The sequence below is a fragment of the Halichoerus grypus genome, chromosome 8 (genome assembly GCF_964656455.1).
Source record: "Halichoerus grypus chromosome 8, mHalGry1.hap1.1, whole genome shotgun sequence".
NCBI classification, from domain to species: Eukaryota; Metazoa; Chordata; class Mammalia; order Carnivora; family Phocidae; genus Halichoerus; species Halichoerus grypus.
The window spans coordinates 137698552-137719982 of NC_135719.1; the positions used below are offsets into that span (position 1 = coordinate 137698552).

At 45.1% G+C, this 21431-nt stretch overlaps 1 protein-coding gene across 7 annotated transcripts in view; it reads right to left on the minus strand.

The window, feature by feature from the left end:
- FOXN3 (forkhead box N3) overlaps positions 1–21431 on the minus strand; it is a 390992-nt gene that overhangs the window by 158476 nt on the left and 211085 nt on the right. For all 7 annotated transcript variants that reach the window (XM_078054092.1, XM_036085498.2, XM_036085503.2 and 4 more), the window contains one exon: positions 10889–11025. In XM_078054092.1, the coding sequence (XP_077910218.1) occupies positions 10889–11025 (137 nt within the window). The remainder of the gene's footprint in view (positions 1–10888; positions 11026–21431) is intronic.

Here is a 21431-nt window from a genome sequence, read left to right on the forward strand (position 1 = left end):
TTAAAATGCATTGATTTTCTGTGGGCCAGGCACAAGTGATAAGCATTTGATATGCCCTTTCACTTCATTTAATGCCTACTGCACTCCTTTGAGGTAGGTATTATGATATCACAAAAGGAATGACAAAGGCAGGTCTTCGGAGAGGCCAGGTAACTTGTCCAAGATGGCACAGCCCAGGCGAGGTTCTAACCTGCATGTCTCTCTGAGACTTGCTGGGATTTGCTCAGAGCCCGGTTCCAAGGTGGATGGCCCGCAGGAGCGGGTGGGCGGGCTCCAGTCCTGGTCTGGGTCAGCCGCGTGGGGCTCTCAAGTCTGGCTCCGTTGCACGTCCTCTTGTGCATGGCAGGAGGACCTGCCCGAGGTACCAAGGCTCATCAGGCACAGGCCCACAACAGAGCACCTTGTCTGACTTCTCGTCTACCAAAGGGGTGGGATTCTGACAGGTGGGGAGGTAGGGGAGAGCTGGGGAAGCCAGCACCACACTTGAAGAGCTTGGGATCTTTAGATCTTTCTCATTTTTCTGCTCCCCAGACTTCTCTCTTCCTCCTGAGGATGTCACAGCTGCTGCGTCCAACAGTCCACCTGCAACCAGCGGGGGTCCACTCCACAGCAAGTGCAGGGAGGCAGAAGGCTGGGCAGGGGGCTGTGGGCCTGAGGAACTCACCAAGCTGGCCAGAACACCCCCCTCCAGTGAGGGACTCTGCTGGAAAGTTTAAAAGGGGGAAAGTCTATGTGCCTCGGTTTCTCTATAAGCTGAAAAGGGGGTGTGCCTGTCAATTTCTAGCCCAAAAGAATCCTAAGATTAAAAAAAAAAACAAAAACAAAAAACCTCTGCTCTCCTTATAGTTAAAAAAGAAGCCCATCACTCCCAAGCTCCACAATGGCAGAAGGAAGGGGGTAGGGAGAGGAGGAGGAGGAGAGGGAAGGAGGTGGAGAAAACTGCTAAAAGTCTTTTCGTTGTTTTCTTCTGAATGGGTCTTTTTCCCCCATTCACATTTACTCCTGCCAAACTAGATGGGGAATGTGTGCTGGGGGGTGAAGAGAACTCAAATTTGTCACAGAGATATGGGTAGAATAAGCAGCTGCTTAGCAGACTTTGACCAAAACTTTCCATTCAAAAGCAGATAAACACACAGTGAGCATGTCTCAACTTGGGACTATTGTGATTAAGCAACTCAATCTAGAAAGATAAGGATTAAGAAATGTGTCCAAATGGTTTATGGATGTTTTTTCCACATGACTTAAAAATCAGAAGGAGTTAGCAATTAACTAAATTTCTGATGCTTCTCACACTCTTTCCACACCTTTCACATATATGGCAGGGTCTCAAAGATGGTTTGACAAATAATGTGACATGGGCCTTACATAAGAAAAAAAGGTTAAGAATGTGATCAGAGGCTCTAGCCAAAAACATGTGATTCTACAGAACAAGGACAGCACTTTGGCTCTCGCGTGGAGATTTATACAAAGGGTGGGTGTTGCTCTCATTAATTCAGTGGATAAACAATAGGAGGAAGGTCCAGATGATTTGATGGACAGCTTTTGGAAATGATCTTCTGCTTGGCAAAACACTGCAGTGATAATTTTATTCACACGGAAGGAAATGCAAAGAAGTGTCACTAAAACAAGGGAGGTAATTATAGGGCATGAATCAAAAAGCTGGATGACACAGAATAAAGAGTAACTAAATTAGTCCCATCACGGTCTTGAAATCCGAACTTAACAATTTCAGGCGAAAAACCTGACCTCTCCTTTCTGAGTAAGAAAGCCAGGCATACTTCCCCTAATGTTTTGTTTCCAACATAACAAAACCCATGCTATAGAGTGGGACTCCATCCTTGGACTGCTACAGCAGCTCGACAGACTCAGAGACAGAACATCTCAAGAGCTGGAAGGGAGAACCTTGCAATTCCCTAAGCAGTAATTCAATCTCTCCAAAGGACCCCGGCAACTGGTCCACTAATATCCCCAGGGGTAGCTCGTTCACCCATCAATCCAAACATTTACCCGTCAACCCAAACATGCATCCAACCCCTGCTTTGTGTCTGGCACAGTGTTAGATGCTGTTCTATCCAGGGAGAGCTTCTTTAATTGAGCCCAAATCTTTCTTTCCATAACTTCAACCCAATGGATCCAATCCCTCCCTAGGGGAAGCTGAAGATGGCAGGCATGCTGACCTTCTGAAGGCGTTCTCCAGATTACACATCCCCAGCTCTTCCTTGCCCCGCCCCGCCCCCCCCCCCCCCCCAGCCAGCCTGACTGCTTTCTGCATCATCTCAAAGTGCCCTCCCATCTGGACAGAAACTCCCCAGTGAGGTCTGATCCACACTGAAGGTGGGAATTACTGGCCATCACATCACTTGTTCAAACACTCATCTTTTATTAATACTATCTAAGACTACCTACAACACCCTTTTGACCAACATGATTCACTGCTGATATACTAACAGTAAACTAATCCTTCCCCCATTCTATCTTCCTCAAATCTTTTATGAATGATGGGTTCCACTATTGCTAAATCTAATTATATTACACCTCTCTGTTTAACCCCCCTCCTTTTTTAATCTATAAAATCCAGAAGTATTTAGCTGTAATGGGAAGATGAGGAAAGAGGAGGCTTACACACAGCACTGGTGGGTTTTTATTTTCTATTGTGATGAAAAATTTGCCAATTTTACACTGCTGCAAAACAAAGAATATGCTGCCTGTTGCTTCACACTGTACATCATTGATTTCAGGCATTTTTGACAGTTCTTTCATATTTCGAACACAGAGATCAATTTCTCCCCCTCTGGGAAGGTGAGGAGTTTGACAAACATGCAGAATGTAGGTCAGCCCCACTTTAGAGACACGGCCTAGGGATGCCTAAGATGCTCTGATGAGGAATCTGCCCCGTCCTCCAGTCCTCCTCCAAGCCTCTGGTCCTCCACTGGCTCTTTGGAGCAGCAAATAAACAGGAAGAGAACCGGGCAAAGACCCCAGACTCCTGGTGGGTCCATTGACACCTCGACCTTCTAACCGGGAATTAGGGACACAGAACCTCTTCGTTATCCATCATCTCAGGAGTTAGGTTGACAGAAATGTTATCAGTAGATTTTAAGAGCTCCTAACACTTCTGCTATTAGAATACAAACCAGGGACTGAGGGCACCCAAGGAGATCAGAGGACCAAACAGTAAGTCTGTGTCGCTCTCCCAACCATGAGCTTTACTCAGCACCTGAGTAAAAATGGATGTCATCAGCCCTGCTGCTTCAACATTCAACCTTCAAAGCGCGTGGGAAAACAGAGTGAAATTGGATGACTGGGCGCAATATTCACACGATACGCCTAGTACCTAAGTGCCAAAGATAACGGGCTGTTTTCCATTTAAATAAAATAATGTAGGACTGAACAAGAAGGAAGTGTACAAAGAACAGCATAATGAAGGCAAAAGGCTAAGATTAAAAATACTCTGTGACCAACTCAGAAAATATAATGGAAGTCAAAAGATAGTATGATTTGATATGCAAATAAAATTACAGCCAACTAATGGATTTTCAAAGCTCACACTGTAAATGAGCACTGTTTTTCTTAATATGCAAGAGTGAAACCCTACAATCTTAAGCCTTTTCTACTCCCTGTCTTGCCAAATTTTTAACAAAATAAACTTTATATTCAGAAGTACCACCATTAGAAAACCTTGTCATTCAATCCAATAGCTACTTTACCACATTAATTTAGCATATCCTTCTACATATTAAGCACAACGAAGCTTCATATTGATTTTTTGTAAATGTGTATTTTTTAAAAAATTACTCTAAGCAAAAAGTTGCAATTTAGGCATACTCTTTCAAAATACATCATACCTCACTCACCCTTTTAAATTAAATGTACACAGATAAGTGTATTGAATATGAGAATTTAAAAAACTATTTACAGTTTCCGTCAAATATATTGCTTACAAGTAAATATTAGAAATGTAATTATGATGCAACTGATCTAAATCCTCACATTCTTTTTCATGCTTGGCCGAATTAAAACTTGCAACGACACGACAATCTAACAATTAAACTCCTTTAGTGCAAGTTAAAACTGATCTTATTGTGGTTTTACAGTTCTTCTGCCAACGATTAAATGCACACCACTCTGAATAACTGGAAAGAAAGATGCCTTATAAGTTAAAAAATTATTGGATGCTATCCAAGCAATGAATAAGCTCTTCCTTGCTGTGTGCAAATTCAGCATTTTGGTGGGGGAATTAACACAGTTATGTTAACAAGCTTAAGATTCTAAGGATTTTCTAATCTTCTAATTGTCTAAAAGGATGAGCTCCCTAAACACCTCCCCTTCCCACCTCCTCCCAGTGCAAACCCCCATCCGCCATTACCAGTTCACTCCTTCAGCCAAAGCTCTCTTACCTGGCGAGGAATCACTGATAATTTCATTAATTTGAATATATACTGACCACTCTGTACAATTTCTCTGCCCTGCAGGCACTTAAAAAAATCATAAAGAACAAGCTCAAAGCACATGAACAGGGCAGCACTGCTGAGTCAGCAGGAAAATCAGCCATTTTCATTAAGACCCTCAATATCAAAAGGCCAAAATCTTTGGAGAGGCCATTAACGTATTTTTCGTGGTTCATTAAATGGCTCTGAAGAGGCAAAAAGAAACATAAAGAGTTAAATGACAAGTCTGAATGTCCAGGATTTTATTTTTATTTATAGTTATTTATTTATTTATTTTTAAAGTAGGCTCCAGGCCCAGCATGGAGCCCAACATGGGGCTTGAACTCGTGACCCTGAGATCAAGACCTGAGCTGAGATCAAGAGTCAGACACTTAACCGACTGAGTCACTCAGGCACCCACCCCAGGATTTTCTTTATTTAAAAAAAAAAAAAAAAAAAAAAGTGAGAGCAACAGACACTGTACTGTTTTGACTCTGCAAACTTTAGATAAATAAAGTCATCCAAAAAATGATTCTTTAAACTTAGATCATCTAAGTCTTGTGGATTTTTCTAACTTTACACGTATTTGGCCACAATATACAAAATATAAAATATGCTGTGATTATTTTTAGAGTGAAGATATTTAAATGACAAATGAAGGTAAGTTATGGAACAAAAGTCCCCTCACTCAGGACTCATGTTTAGCTAGATCCCCACCACGGCTAACCTACCACATAGACCAGAAGCATACAAGATGCTGAGGCATCTTTGCACATACCAAGGAAGCATGGAACTACACTGGCTCTGGCTCCTAAATGGGTTTTACTTTATTCAATTTCCCTTCTTGGGGAGCCTGGGTGGTGCAGTCAGTTAAGCACCCAATCCTTGGTTTCGGCTCAGGTCATGATCTCAGCATGAGATGAAGCCCTGTGTCAGGCTCCAAGCTCAGTGCAGAGTCTGCTTGGGACTCTCTCTCTCTCTCTCTCTCTCTCTCTCTCTCCCCCTCTCCCTCTGCCCCTCCCCCCAGTGTGTGCTCTCTCTCTCTAAAATAAATCTTTAAAAAAAATTCCCTTCTCTGAAAACTGATCATCCAGGAAACTCTCCATAAACCATACTTTTTGATTAATTATAAAACCTGTTCCTACCTACGGTGAGAGATGATTAAAATGTTTCTTCTATAAATTGATTTTGGATTGGTTCCTATACCAGAGAAGGTATTACATAAGATCCATCCACATACATACTTTTTAAAAACAACCTGTTGCCATAAACACTGTTATCTGACAGCCGCTGTTTACAGGGCACTAATCTAGTTGTAAAGTTTAAATGTCCCCACTATAAAACACCAAAATCATAAAAGTTGGGGCCTCCCACTGGCAAACTGTCTATTTAACCATCAGATATGGAGAAAGGTTAGAAAATGAGAATTTCCTAAAAAGTTGGTGGGAGTATAGATTGGAACTGAGTGTAAAATTGGAAGGCAATCTGGCAATATCTATATCAAAAGCATTAAAATATGCATATCCTTTAACGAGAAATTCCATGTGCAGGAAGGAGGGGCATATGCAAGATAACCATTAAAATAGACAATAGGACTTTTCTGAAAGACTGCAGGCAAGAAACCCAAATATACCATCCCTCCCACCTGTTCCCAGGCCTAGAGTCTGAAGGCCACACTGGCCATGGTTGAGAGTCCTAAAGAAAGCCGATTTAGCGTGCTCAGCTGGAGTTCCCTGAGCTCAGCCCTGGGGACCTTACAAAGCAAAGTTGGGTGCCATTTCACAAAAATAAAGTTCCAAGAACTGTAATATCCAAATAACAGGCATGTCCCCTCATGTGGCTCCGCGGATCCTACAGAGAATGAGGTAAAAGCAAGAGCTCCCAATAATCAGCCCTTCAGACGTAGGGTCATGATAAGAGACCTAAAGTCAGTCAGTCAAGTGCTCAGTGCCGCGGTGATCTGATTTTTCATTAGACCAAAAATGCCTTGGATATTTAAAATTGATAAACTCAACTAGCCTGTGTGTTGGGGGCTACTTTTTCTTCAACGGCAAAGTTACAAAGACAGCACCGAGTTCCCGGGCACCCTTCAATCAGTTTCCCCAATGTTAAGAGCTTGCATGATTAGGGTACATTCGTCACAACTAAGGAACCAACACTGGTTGGTGGTACATGACCATCAACCAAACTGCATGGTTTATTCACATTCCACTAGTTTCTCCCCCATGTCCTTTGGGTTCCAGGAACTCGTCCAGGATATCACGGTACCCATTCAGTCTCTGGCGTCTCCCTAGCCTCCTCAGGTCTGTAACAGTTTTCCAGACTTTCCTTGCCTTTGATGACCTTGACAGCTTTGAAGAGTGCTATTCAGGGATTTTGTAGAGTGCCCTCCCCACCCCCGCCTCGGGGACAAAACTATCGTCTGACGTTTTTCCTGTGATTCGGCAGGGGTTATGGACTTGGGGGGCTCGGTGGGGAGACCACAGAGGTGAACTGTCAGTTCCAAGACATCATATCAAAGGTGCTTGCTGGCAACCTCTGATCATGGAAGTCAGCTTTGATCACTTGGCCAAGGTGGTGGGTGCCAGGTTTTCCCACAATAAACCTCCTCTTCTGCTTCCTTCCATACTCACTCTGTGGAAGCAAGTCATTGAGTGCAGCCACTTGGGGTGGGGAGTTAAACTCCCAACTCCTGGAGGGGAGGAGTAGCTACCGAGACTGTTTGGAATTCATTTGTACAGGAGATTTGTCTCTATACCCATTTACTTATTCCATCATTTATTTACATCAGTGTGGACTCACAGATACTTACTCTATGTTTTGGGTCATAACCCAACAGTTATTTATTTTCCTCCTCAAATTGTCCCAGTTTGGGCCACTGGGAACCATTTCAGGTAGGCTTCTGTATCCCCTCACCATGCCCCCACGGTTTTGTTTTTGAATACCTCCTTACTTTCTCCATATTTTTACCAGTGAAAATGTCTTACTAAGAAAAGGGCTGTTACAGGTGAAATTGTCTGTGTCCCCTCCCACCAAGTTTCATGTGAAAGTCCTGGCCACCAGTACCTCAGAATGTGGTCACTGGAGGTCAAATTCATTAAAATGAGATCATACTGAAGGGCAGGCCCCTCTGCCAGTTTGACTAGCGTCCTTATACAAAGAGGAAATCCGGATACAGAGAGCACACCAGGACTGCACCACGTGAAGACGAAGGCAGGGATCGACGTGATGCTTCTACAACCCAAAGAATGCCAGTGACCGCCAGACGCTAGGCCTGGAACAGATCGTCCCTCAGACTCAGAAGGAATCAACCTTGCTGACACCTGGATCTCTGACTTCCGGCCTCCAGAACTGTGAGAAAATAAACTTCTGTTAAATCACTCAGTTCTGGGGGCGCCTGGGTGGCTCAGTCAGTTGAGCGTCTGCCTTTGGCTCAGGTCATGATCTCAGGGTCCTGGGATCGAGCCCCCGTGTCGGGCTCCCTGCTCATGGGGGAGTCTGCTTCTCCCTCTCCCTCTGCTCTGCCCCTTGCTCATGCTCTCTCTCTCTTTCTCTCGAATAAATAAATGAAAATCTTTAAAAACAGTGTTTTTAAATTATTAAAAAAAAAGCCACTCAGCTCTTAGTCTGTTATGCCTAATGTCACTGAGCTCTGCATTTCAATCACAAACAATTCACAGCTGGGGTGTCAAATGAAACAGGTACAGAGGGACGGCCTAGCAAACATCCAAAAGGGCACACTGGAACACGGCGCCCGGAGTCCACGAGCTACAGTATCGAGCAGCGCATCTGGCCACGAACAACGTCCGGGGCAGCGTTTTCAGATGCCTCGTTTTCCCGGCAGTTTTCGGGCAGCTGCAGCTCGGGGCAGAGCTACTCGCCAGGCACACCGGCAAGCACAGCACTGACCACCCATCCAGTGTAAGCACCACCTTCAGCATGCTAAGTACCAGCCCTGCCAACGCCCAGCACTTCCCAGGTGCCCACACGGCAATGCTGCGAGGGGCTGACAGGTGACCCCCGCCTCACGGCACACCTGCCAGGTATTGCCAAGCCGGCATTTCTGGTCCCTATTTAATGACGTGCTTTGTCCCACGTCCATCCTCCCTAAGTCCCATCAACAAGTGGCCCTGGGGACTTAGAAGTGAACTACATACCACACTTCACTGTGAGCTATCCAAATATTGTATGGTCATCCAGTATTTAGGATCTTTAGCACAAACGCACACACTAGAGGATCCTGGAGCAAAATCTAAGCTCTGCGAGGAAGGGACAGTCGTCCCCAGGACAGAGAAAGTGACCCGTCCTCAGACTGAAGACACGGAAGAGAGAGGCTAGCTAGAATCTGATACGCCGTCTCACTCCACATCCAGTGACCTTTACGGAGGTGAAATCTGAGCGCCCGCATGGGTAGATAGAGAAACTTTTTTTTTTCCTTCAGTCACCCGGGAGAAGAGGAACTGGAGGTGACAGAGCAGGATCTGAAGTAGTCGACTGGAAATTATTTTCATCACAAAAGCTCTGGTTTGTCTGCATTTTTATGCTTACATTAAAAAATCAAATGAAGTCATTAAGCTTAGGCCAGCTCGGAAAGCCTCTGCCTGAGTCTGCAAACCCCAGAGCTCTGCCATAATCCTTCAAATTATTAAATAATTACTGCGTTTCCCTTGGGGTCACATTTGGCAACAAAATACTGTCTAAATGAACCAATGATATGACCCAGTGAATAACAGTTATGTTCTTAACATCCTAGGAACAAAAGGCTATGAAATACTTCCAAGATACAAACTGGGGAGGAAAGTGAGGGTTTTCTGTGGGGTCTGGAGGGTGGGGGGCGGAGGGGATGGAGAATGACAAAGGAACGGGAGAATCTGGGGAAAATTCTAATAATGAGGGTCATCGCCTCCCCTATCAACCTCGGAGATCAGTAATTCTCCCATCCCAGGTCCCTTCCATCTCAGGCGTAGCTACAGCCACAAGGAGAAAACCAAGCATATGGCTCTGTCCTTCTGGACATTTCTACAATGTTGGCTGGGTTGCTCTGGAAAATCCCATTTTATCTCCTACAGCTATATGACCTCAAGTTGTCATTTCCAATAAAGTATGCTTGCGCTGATTTTTATGAACACAGACAAAAGCTGCTACAACCTTTTTTTTTTCTCCCTCAAATCTTTCAAACCAACTGTAGTTGCTATGTAGGGTTATTTGTTTCTAAGGCAACAGCGTATATCTAAGTACTAATGGCCTGTCCTTTTGCCAGGCAACAAGCAGCCTTGTGATGCAACTGCACCTGTCTCGGCTACGCGTTACTATGGAGATGCTCCAGTTGCTATGGCTACCATCACGCTAATCGCCTAGCAAAGGCAGACATACAGCAGTCTTCCCCGAGAGCCCAGCTGTTCCTCCACGTCTCTTGCAGAAGACTGATTGTCTAGGGCCTGTGATGGAATGCTTCTCAACTAAGATGCACAAGAACTTCATTAATGCAGTTTCAGAGGATCACCTGGTGCTCCCCTCTGCAGAGCAAACACCAGACAAGGGAAAGAATCTGCAAAGAAGTGGACTATAAAAATCACTGAAATCTACGAATCCACGCCATCCCTCACTGACATAAACTTGTAGCCCAAGGATAAGGTCTCTCAACTGGGTGGTTACAATAGAAACACTTCTTTACATTTAAAAACGAAAAAAAATTTTTTTCCAGGAGTGAGGAATATATTTACAACCCTGGCACTATGTGAGATAAAATCGATTTTAAAATTTGTATCTGTGTCATGTGGCTTTTTTTTTTTTTTGGAATCTAACATTAACACCTTTATTTTATTTTATTTATTTATTTATTTTTAGGGACAGGCTTCCTACTCTCCCCTCCAATTACATCTTTGTAAAAATGGCACCGTGACCTCACTGTCTCAACCCAAATGGGCATGTGAGGGGGAATGAAAGTCTCCATTGTTCTCTGCTGTTCTCCTTGAAGAGGCAAACACCAAGTAACCACAACAAAATGATCACTCTGGAGCACCGTCTACATGGAGACCAGGAATGACAACAATCAAGTGAGTCCTTCAGCGAACACCTGTAGACGCTCTCAGTCAGAGGCTGGGAAGACCGAAGCGCTTACCTGACTCATTCCTGTACTTCTATCCCAACAAACCGTGACGCATGGAGATGTTAAAGCTGTCAACTTTTCTTGGTAAATGTTTCTACCCAGGAAGACAGTATTTCGCCCACTGTGAAGCCTTCTAAGCACGTTCCTCCGAAGCAGCCAGAAGCGGTAAGGTTTGCAGGAAATACAACAGTGGGTATACCTCCAATAATACCTCATTTCTTTCTCATTTACCTACAGTTATTTTCCATATCATACAGCCTATTAAATTAGTTTCAGTGCCTGTCTCCACCAAAATAATGCAACTTCAGTAGATCAAAAAAAAAAAAAAAAAAAGGAAGTCTGAATTGCTTACCTTTGATATGCCTGAGGAGAGGCAGGAGGTGTATTGAACACGTGTGAGTATGGGTGGTAAGGTGTCTTTTTCAAAGCCTGAATTAGATTTTGTCTATACTCTGGGTCTATGCACCACAATGACCCTTTCCCAATGCTCTGCAAAGAAAATGAAAACATAAAAATGATTAATAAAGCAACATTCAGTATTCTGCAGTAAGTAGATGAATAGCAATTACCACAGTTACTTATTTTTAAAAGCCTCTCACTTACTTGTCATTGTTTGCCAGCCAGAAATATGTAATATTGGACACTGACCGGACGGCACCATAAAATGCACTTCGGTCTTACCTGGATTAAGTGTGGCAGACGAAATGAGCCTGCTATTCCCAGGGGATGCTGGTACAATAATACTGTAATTTTCATAGCCTGATGGCCCCCAAACTCAGATTCCTTTATTATTTTTCAGTGTCGACTCTGAAGGACATATGTATCACCCCTTCTAAAAAACGCATTTTAAATTTGTCAGATTTCAAATGTGGAAAGAAAAAGAGGGCGGGGTACCCCCAAACTCCCACTGCCGCTGTAAAACATTCGAGAGTTGTGTTTTTAAACCATCTTATTTCAGCACCACTTGGCAAAAAAACGGAAAGTAATCCACTTGTTTTTTCCTACTTACTCACAAAGAACGACATTTAAGCTTCAAATGGAATTCTGTAATTACCTTCCCCAAGAAACAAAAGAAATCAGGCGGGGGGGGGGGGCAGGGGGGGGAACTAAGCCAGAAGCCAGGATTTATTTTCTGGACGCGGAAGTTCACAGTATTCTGCCCCAGGCCTAAAGGAGTTGGATCTTTAGAAGTCAAACTTAAAAATGCAAATTTTCTAAAACTGGTTCCATGGAAAGAGTTGCTTCTGAGGCCCACTTTTGGTCTGTGGACCACATTTTTATTTAAAAAAAAGTCAGTCCTTCCTGTGAGGCCCACTGACCTGGCAGCAGGCCAATGGGCAGTCACTATTCTGCCTGCATGCTTTCAAGTGACCGAATGTACCCAAGCTGTTTGATAAGGTCGTTTGTAAATATTTACTGATTTGGAGAGAAAAGAAGTCAAATTACATAAACCCGCACCCACCCCATGCTTGCAGCCAAGGGACTGACTCTCTTCTTTTCAGAACTATTGTAGGACAGGAACATTGAGAAAGCAAACAATAAAACTGTTTAACTCTTGGGGGGGGGGCGGGGAGTAAACTCCCAAGAAAATCCCTTAGAAGGAAAACAAAACAAAAAAATAATAAGTTATTCCTAAAATCTTTAAAGAGGCTTTTAAAAATTTGTATTTCAGTCATGAGTTCACCCCGTAGTTTACTTACAAACTGATTCACAGAACCCATTAACATTCTTCACTGTCACAACATCAGTGAGCGCCAGAACCCGAATTAACTCTTTCTGGTGCCCTGAGTAGAGAGAATTGCTCCAAAAGCCAAGATCCCCAGTGGCTGGAGCCTCTGATGCACCCCAGCCTCCACCCCAGCCTCCACCCCCGGGGCGCACAGGCCTGAGCCCAAACACAGCTCCCAGTCAGGCCAACCTGCCTAAGCAGAACACCAACGTTCCAGTTTAACCATCTGGATGTGTAAAAACGTGAAAAATGTCAACTTTGAAAAATTCCATGTCCTTATGTGGCCTTTCCTTTCATGCATACATTTCCAAGCCCGGAATAGTTGAGGGGCACTGCTGAGACACTCCCAGGAAAGCAGGCAGGCCACCGAATGAGCTGCGGGGACCCACCGGTTCTTTCCTTCGGGAAATAGATGCAAAGCGCACTTTATAGAAGAGGTGTGGGGGAGGTCAGGGCAGACCAGCAACGACCAAATTCAGATAACATGAAACAAACCACAAAAGCTGGTAACTCCTTGGTGTGTGTGTGTTGGGGCTGGGCGGGGGTGGGTCCTGGCCTGACTCCACCAAAGGTTCCCCATGGAGCCTTTCAGATCTACTTGAACACAAGGCCCCTAACCAGCTACCCGGAGGGCCAGGGCCCACAAGCCACCCAAACATTTCTGCAAGATTATCTCAGTTCTGGGAACCTAAGGGCTTTGTTTTCAAGGTGGCTTTCAAGGTGGGCTGTTTAATCTTACAGGGAATAAAAATATGACAAAGACATGAAGGACAATTGACCCTCTTAGGCAAATAACAGTAAGCCAAGAATGTGGTTTCTCCAAATCCTGGCCTAAGTATCTTTTTTATTATACTACATTACTATTTACGAACTAAGTGAGGAAAAAACCACAATTGGGGGGATGGGTCGCAAGGTAACCGATGCAGATCCAAGAGGCAGGGGTGGGGGTTACAGTAAGAACCAGGAATTCTGGAGCCATTGAGATGTTTCCTGTGTGGTCCTGGGCAAATCATGGTCCCCAGAAAGTCTTGGCTTCCTCGTTGGCAAAATAAAGACCCCCTAAGGGATGGGTGTGGGGCCCCAGCAAAGGCATGATGTCACATGCCTACCCATACTCAAGAAATGGTGGATGAAGTCATGAACCTCTCCTTTCTGACAGAAGAAAGGGAGCAAAGCTGGCTATCCAATGCCTTTCACTAAATCAAATCTGAGGGGCGCCTGGGTGGCTCAGTCGGTTAAGTGTCTGACTGGATTTCGCCTCAGGTCATGATCTCAGGGTTGTGGGATGGAGCTCAGCGTAGGGCTCATGTGCTGGGCGTGGTGTGTGCTTGGAATTCTCTCTCTCCCTCTCTCTCTGCCCCACCCCCTAAAAAATAAATAAATAAAACAAAATCTTTAAAAACCAATCGATCAATCAAATCTGATTTTCCCAAGGCCATTCATCATAAAAGAAACACCAAGTTTGGAGAGTGGCAGTGGGAGGAGCCTCCAGAAAACTCACAGGTACTGTTGGTCCTGGCTTAGCAAGTCCACTGTGGGGAGCTTTTCTACTTTCTATGATGCCCGCTTTATTTCCATGCGTACTCCCGTCCGCCCCCCGCACCCGGCTCACTCCCATGTGCTCGCCATCGTTAACTTCTCCCGTGCCACTTCCAACTCACAGCAGCCTCGCCGCTCGCTGCTCCAAGTTTTCTTTCGCCCAGGCCTTCACACAGTGATCATCAAGCCGAGGTTCAATTTCGAACTGGTCGGCACATATTTACAACAGCCATTCACTGCAGACGCTTGCCCAGGCTTCAGGTCATAAAGATTCCCACCTTGATCGGTTCTGCATTTCATCGGGAGAGAGATCTGGAACTGCTGATAGGTTTTTGCAGACCAGACACGAATTTCAAAATCTCATACTTAGGGGCGCCTGGGTGGCTCAATTGGTTAAGCGTCTGCCTTTGGCTCAGGTCATGATCCCAGGGTCCTGGGATGAGTCCCGCCTCGGGCTCCCTGCTCAGCAGAAAGTCTGCTTCTCCCTCTCCCTCTGCCCCCACCCAGCTTGCACTCTCTCGTATGCTCTCTCTCAAATAAATAAAATCTTAAAAAAAAAAAAACAAAACATAAAAAAACCTCATACTTAGAATTTCCAAAGAGAGAAAAATAAACACAAAAAGCATCTTCAGGACACAGCCGCAGGGACACTGTCATCTGCCTACCCCCTCCAATGACCGTACAGAACTTGAAAGGAACAGAAAGAGCCTGGCCACTGCATCTCATCTGCAAGTGTCCTCCCTGGTCTCATGGAACAGCATAAAAGAGTAAAAAGACCGACTTGAAAAAAATTTTAATGGAAATATGCAGAGAGAGAATACTCAAGTTTCTTAGGACAGGAAAAATTACATTTAACGCCCCTCACCGGGGAAAGGCAGCTGTAATTTGATTATAGTTGTGTAATAAGTTCAGAGTCAGGGCTTTTATAGAAATTTCTGCATCTCATCTGAAGAATAGGGATTTTTTTTTTCCTGTGACAACTGTGGGGGCCATGCACCATTAAATGTTTAGGAATTCAAAATAATAAGGAAAGAAAGATCTTCATTCAGAGACACATTTCTGTGTATAGATATTCTTTAAGATGACATTTATACATATACATGTATATAAAGATGAAAATGTGTCTCTGAATGAAGATCTTTCTCACACACACACATATAGCTTGAAAAAACCAATGTGAAAAGGAGAGGAATAAGAGAAATAAATTGAGTAAGAAGATATGGATGAGGCCAAGTTTTGTGTTTTAATTAAAAAGCACCTGGAGAATAATAGACAGCTCCTTGTTAGCAATAAAAAACATCAGTACACAAGAGGAAGCCTATATTGTAGACAGAACTGATTAGTCGGAAAGGTTAAAAAAAAAAACAGAGATAAAACAACAACTAAATTAAGTCTTAAATCTAACTTGTAACGATAACATTTTTTCCTGAGATGTTCTAGCGCGTGAATCTCTCCCATCCCCGCACGCAGCACCTCCTCCATCAGCCTGCCGTATGTAGGGGTCTTCGTTGGGGGGCTCTGCATAAGGTTTGTGAATTCCTGAGGACGAGTACCAAATTTTAAAGATGACTTTCAAACTGTGGGCTATCACGTTAATGGGTCATGAAATCAAAGTCACGGGGCACAGCCAGCACGGTTTTCGTGGAACAGAACAGAATCACATAGACTAGAACACACAACATTGTACTGGAGTGGCATTTTGTGAATGGGCGTGTGCGTACACACGTATGTGGGTGCACACTGGATCACAAAGAAACATACACTTTGTATGTGGATTCTGGGTCAAGGACGTGTGGTACATGCTGGTCTAGGACAATGGTTTCCTCGCCCCACCCCATCACTTCTGAGGGATAAAGCCCATTTCCAGCATCATGATACCCCATGCTGGGGGAACGGGGCTGATGAGGCAGGACCCAGGTCAAAATGGAGTGGGGAGCTGGGTATGTGTTCTCGGTGCACCATCTGAAATGATTCTTCTCGATGTTTCTGATCTGCCATTTCTGAGGGTGCTTCCAACACCACCTACCCTTGTTCATTCCCTCCTCCATATGGTCCCCCCGACATGCCAGGCACCATGCGGGCGACGCTAGTGAATACAAAACAATACAAAAAGGCGCTGCTCTCCTGAAGCTCGGATTCTAGAGGGGGAAGAAGACAGCAAGTAAGCAAAGAAATAAATAAGCAAGATCCTACAGACTGGAATGCCTGCCGTGAAGGAAATAATGATTCATGAGTTAGAAGGCAGGGACCTGCCGCCATAGGAATAAATGGTTTGGAAGCGGCAAGAGGACCTGCAGAGGTCCGTTAAGAGCTGATGCCACAGTCCAGGCTTGAGGTGACCAGGTGGCAGCAGGAGGAGGAGGAAGAAGGGCAGCTTCAGGATGTATTCTGAACCAACTGGACCCGGCAATGGATTGGAAGTGACAGGTAAAGAAGAAAGATGAAGAATGGTTTGGTTTGAGCAACTAACTAGGTCAAAGATTGGGGGGTGGTGGAGGAAGTTCAGTGCTCATCTGAACATATAACCTTCGAGATATCTATGAATTAAGAACCACCGATCAAGGTACTTGAACGACCTTCCTGGACATACACCCCCTCTTCCCTCCACTGTAGGCTCGCTGACCCCCACCTTTATAGCAGAAGCTCAGGGATGCAGAAAGGTGGATCTAAGGTGGGCTGGCTTTGGAGGTTTAACATCAACTGATTCTTCAACAGGTGGGGTTGGTCAACCTCTTCTTAAAGGGTCAACCGTGTACATATTTTATTTGTGGAGGGCAATGTGGTCTTTGTTGACCTTCCACAAGCATGAAGGACAGACATGCTGTGCTTCCAGAATACCTGATTTACAAAAACACAGCCCATCGTTAGCTGCCCCCGGCCCACAGCTCGATAACTTGAACCTGGGGTTCAGACTCAAAGCGCTTGTAGTTCTGGGAACCTAAAACAGGTACGGGGTCTTCAGGGGCTAAGAGAGTTGGGCTGGTCCTGTGGGATTGGGGAGGGGGTACCGATGATGACCTAAGTCAAGTGCTTCAAGGCAGAAAAAGGGTACGAGTGGGGGACGGAAGAGGAGGAGGTACAGATGGAATTAGTAAGCCCATCAGTATTAAGAATACATACTCTTTGAGCTGCACCTCACTAGGTAGGTCTCTGGGTCTCAATTTTCTCCTCTATAAATTAGGTGGTCAGACTAAATCATACCACAGACTAAATCAAACCATATGCTTTGAGAATGTGTTGCTAGATTTATTAATGTATGTGGGCCTTCATTTCTCCATCTCCTTCCCAGTGTCCCACTCACTGTGCATCAAAAGACACTTGTAGCTTTTATAGATTGGCTGGCGAGGGGGGGGGGGGAGGCAAAGTTGACATTTTTCATCAAGTTGCCATTCTAACCCAACATACAGAAAGTTTTCCCAGGATCTGGAGGGCGGCCTTAAAATCTTCTGGAAAGAGCTCCTCCTACAGGCCCCCACCGCCTTCCTGCCTTCCCACTTCCCACCTCCCACCCCGGCGGGCTCCTCCTCTACTCAGGAGCTGGCTCCTGCTCAGGCTCCCCAGGGTCAAGTTGACCTAAAGGAAGGAGAAAGGGAGGCCGGCAGGGAGGGCTGGGGGAGGGGCCGGCAGGTGCTGATACCCCCATGGTGGCAGGTTCCTTCCTTCCCCAGAAAACCCATCCTCGGCCCCTAGACCAGGCTGAATTGGGACTTCCAACAGGTCACAAACCCACTCCAACTTCCCTGGGCCTAACAAAAGAATGCCCCTTGGGTCTCGTTCTGAAGCAGGTCATTTAACACTTGTTGCCATGACACACCATGACACAGAGACAGGGTCCACTTTTTCAGGCACGGGACCTCGAGAGGAAGACAAACAATAAGCAACTCTGAAAGACTGCGCAAGCTGACCAAAGGGCTATGGGACAACAGAGGACAGAGATGAGCTGTGCAGGGGAGGAAGGTGTTAACACTGCACACACACACACACACACACACACACTCTCTCTCTCTCTCTCTCTCTCTCTCTCTCTCTCTCTCAGCCAGCCCCTCCTGCGGACCCACTCAATGCCCACACCCCCTGTGCAGGGCAGCCCCCCCCCCCCCCCCCCGCTGGCTGGAACGTGCAATCTCTTAGGGACAGCTCTCACCAGCCCCTTCCCCTTCCCTCCAAGCCCCCCCCACCCCAGTCTCGCTCCCTTGCGTTCATGCCTCCTGGGCCTATCAAGATGGTGAAGGGCATGAGAGGGGCCAGACGCAATGCCAGGGCTTTCCTGGGGAACGTTCCAGAATGCATCCCACACATGGCTCCCAAGCAACAAAGGGCTCGACCTACATGGTTCTGGTCTACACGGCTACCCTGCTGTGTTACTGGAAATAAACCACTTCTCTTAGACTGGCAGCTTCTTCACCTCTGTATTAGAAGTAATACTATCTTTTCTGAGTCATGTCAGGCTTACATGTGGTCACGCACAGAATGCACCTAACACTGTACCCAGCACGTAAAAGGCGTTTAATCAATTCAGTTCTCCTCTCTGTCAAAGGAAGTCACAGGAGAAGCTGGGAAATACTAGAAAGAGAGAGAGAGAGAGAACAGAGAAAAGTTACGCTAACAAATGACAATGACCTTGTACCCCACCAAAATGCTTGGCAAGTGAGTGATTCCTAAAGGCCCCTTTTGTTCTAAAATTCTGTCATTTATAATGTAAAGACATCAAGGGGGATTTTTGAATTTTAAATATTAAGAAAATGATCTGAGGAAGTAGCCAAGTACATGAAAGAGAGAAGGAGAAAGAACAAAACTGATCACAAAGAATTTTTATCTAGATAGATCATTGTTCATTTCCCACAACAAAACAGACAATTACTCCAGAAGAAAGATTTTAAAAAAAGAAGTCATGTCAGACACTTGGATTTCCCTAACAACTTTGTGGTGTGGCCCTGTTTTTATTGCCCCACTGTGCTCTCCCCATTCCTCTCTCTTTTTTTCCCCCAAAAGGAGGAGGGATGAAAAAAGAGAAATTACACCCCTGGTCCAGACAAAAGTTTCACTCAAGACCCCAACCCGTGTGCCTCAGTCTCTCTCCACCCTGGGGAGGGGCCCCTGCAGGCAGGGAGGCCCACGCCAGCCCGTTAGCATCAGGAGCTGGAAACAGAGCCCCTGTTAATCACAGCCGCTGAACAAGGTGTCCTCTGAATATCAGATATGGAAATCACCCCCAATTCTGCAACCGTCTTGCTATTATTTTATAGACGTGTTCCAAAAGATGGAAATGATTAAGACATCACTTGCACAATATTCAGAGACGTGAGCTGTGTGGTGGTTCTAGCGCCCCACAGCTCTGTCAGGGGCGCACCTTGGCTATCTCGTAACCACCCCCCTTCCTTCATGAGCATCCATGGATGAAGGGCAAGGGAATGCAGCAGGGACAGGTGGGCAAGCACCGTTTGTAGGCACAGGGTAGATGCTTCATCTGCAGTGGAGACGCTGAGCATCAGGCTCTGTGCGTGTTAGTCACTGCAGGAAAATCAATCCTGTCCTTGCATTCACACCAAAATAAAACCAAAATCAACCCAAGATTTGCCTTAAAACCAAATTAATCTCTAGGAAAAACCAGGTGTGGCGAAGGGAGTGGACACTGCTAAAGGAAACCCGTTCATCAGAGTTTCTCAGAGCTCCGCTTTGCAGGAATCTGTCCTCAGTTCATTCGTGACTTGGGCATTTGCTATTCGATGCAGTCGGTTTGCTCTCCTGCCCTCCACCACCCATCAGTCCGATTTCACTGGGGCGGCGCTGGGGGCAAACCTGGAGTGTGTCCACCCACAAAGGCATATTTACGGATAGATACTGTCAAACTCTACACTGGCGATCTCTAATAAAGAAAAGGGAACACGCACACCCACAAAGACGCACACAGAACACCCCCCCCCCCCCCGCTCTATATCAGAAGGCCAAACAATTGGCATCTGCAAAATCACCGCTTTTATCCAACTAAATCTTGGGATTCTTCCAAATTCGTTTCACCCATCTAGATGTCTTTTGGGGATGGTTAGAAGATAAGGGTTAACTATTCTCCCCGATCTGCAAGCTCACCATGTTACCTGGGCAGGCTGAGAAGGAGTACGGGCACAGAGAGGTTTAAAAAACTTTCAAGCACTTGTAAAACACACAGGTCAGAAGCTGGTTTTTTATACACTTTAATGACAGCCAGGCTACAGCACTTCAAAGAGGTGAATTCAAATGAATTCCAGATACTGTGTGCTCTCCCTGACACACACAATATATGGATAAGTAAATTCTTCATGACCGTCTAACTGCTAACAACTTTATTATAGAAACAAAGATATGCAAATGTAGGTTTTATTTGTCATCTGATATGAAACAAGAATGTACAGTGATGTGATAAAGTTGTCCAAGATGTGGATACATTCCTTTTTATAATTTTTTAATAATAGTTGTTCGTATCGTACCCGCAATCTTAAAATAAAAATTGCATAAGCAAATTACAAAGAGGACACATGGTAGAATAAAAAGACATATATCAGATTGCCTTTTCACTTTTTGAAGTTTAAAAGGCAAACTTTATCCATTAAAGCTAATAGATACCAAGGGAGGTAAATTTACCCTTTATCACATTGACAGAAATAGAAACTCAAGTTATTTTAAAAGTTCAAGACCCAGGGGCTCCTGGGTGGCTCAGTCGGTTGAGCGTCACACTCTTGATTTTGGCTCATGATCTCAAGGTTGTGGGATGGAGCCCCACGTCGGGCTCCAAGCTCTGCACTCAGTGAGTGCAGAGTCTGCTTGTTCCTTTCCCTCCACTGCTCACTCCCCAGCTCTCTCTAAAATAAATAAATAAAATCTTAAAAAAAAAAAAAAACGTTCAAGACCCAGTAAAGGACTTTTATCAACAGACAATTTGAAGTGCGGAGGGGAAGGATGACAGCCAGCTCTAGTTTTGGAGTGAGCTTGCACTCTTTCCAGTACCTCTACTTTCTTTAATTTTTTTTTTTTTAAAGATTTTATTTATGTATTTGACAGAGAGAGAGACAGCGAGAGAGTTAACACAAGCAGGGGGAGTGGGAGAGGGAGAAGCAGGCTTCCCACTGAGCAGGGAGCCCGACGTGGGGCTCAATCCCAGGACCCTGGGATCATGACCTGAGCCGAAGGATGCTTAACGACTGAGCCACCCAGGCGCCCCCTCTACTTTCTTTAAAGTGATTCAGATGCTGCAAATGATAACTGACACAATAATGTTTTGTGGAGAGTAATAAAGGCACATGTGGGTCTGACAGACAGAGACACCCTCGGCTGGATTACATCTGGCCCACCTAGTGCCACTTTATCTGCTCGTTGTCAGTAGTTACTCATCTATTTTTAAATGTTCCAATATGATCTTATCTAATTGGCACATATAATTTGATCACCTTACTTCCATAACTAAAAGCTGTTGAATGTACCTGGCTAGGTAAAAGTTACAGTTATGGGGGGGGGGGGTACTGGGTTTGAACTTGACAGTGATGACCTTTTATTTTAAAAAGAAAATCATAAGAACCCCCTCTCTCAGGAAAACAGGCTCCCTGGTTTACTGGTTTGTTTGTATGTTTGCTTTGTAAGAGGTGGTCATTGGCCG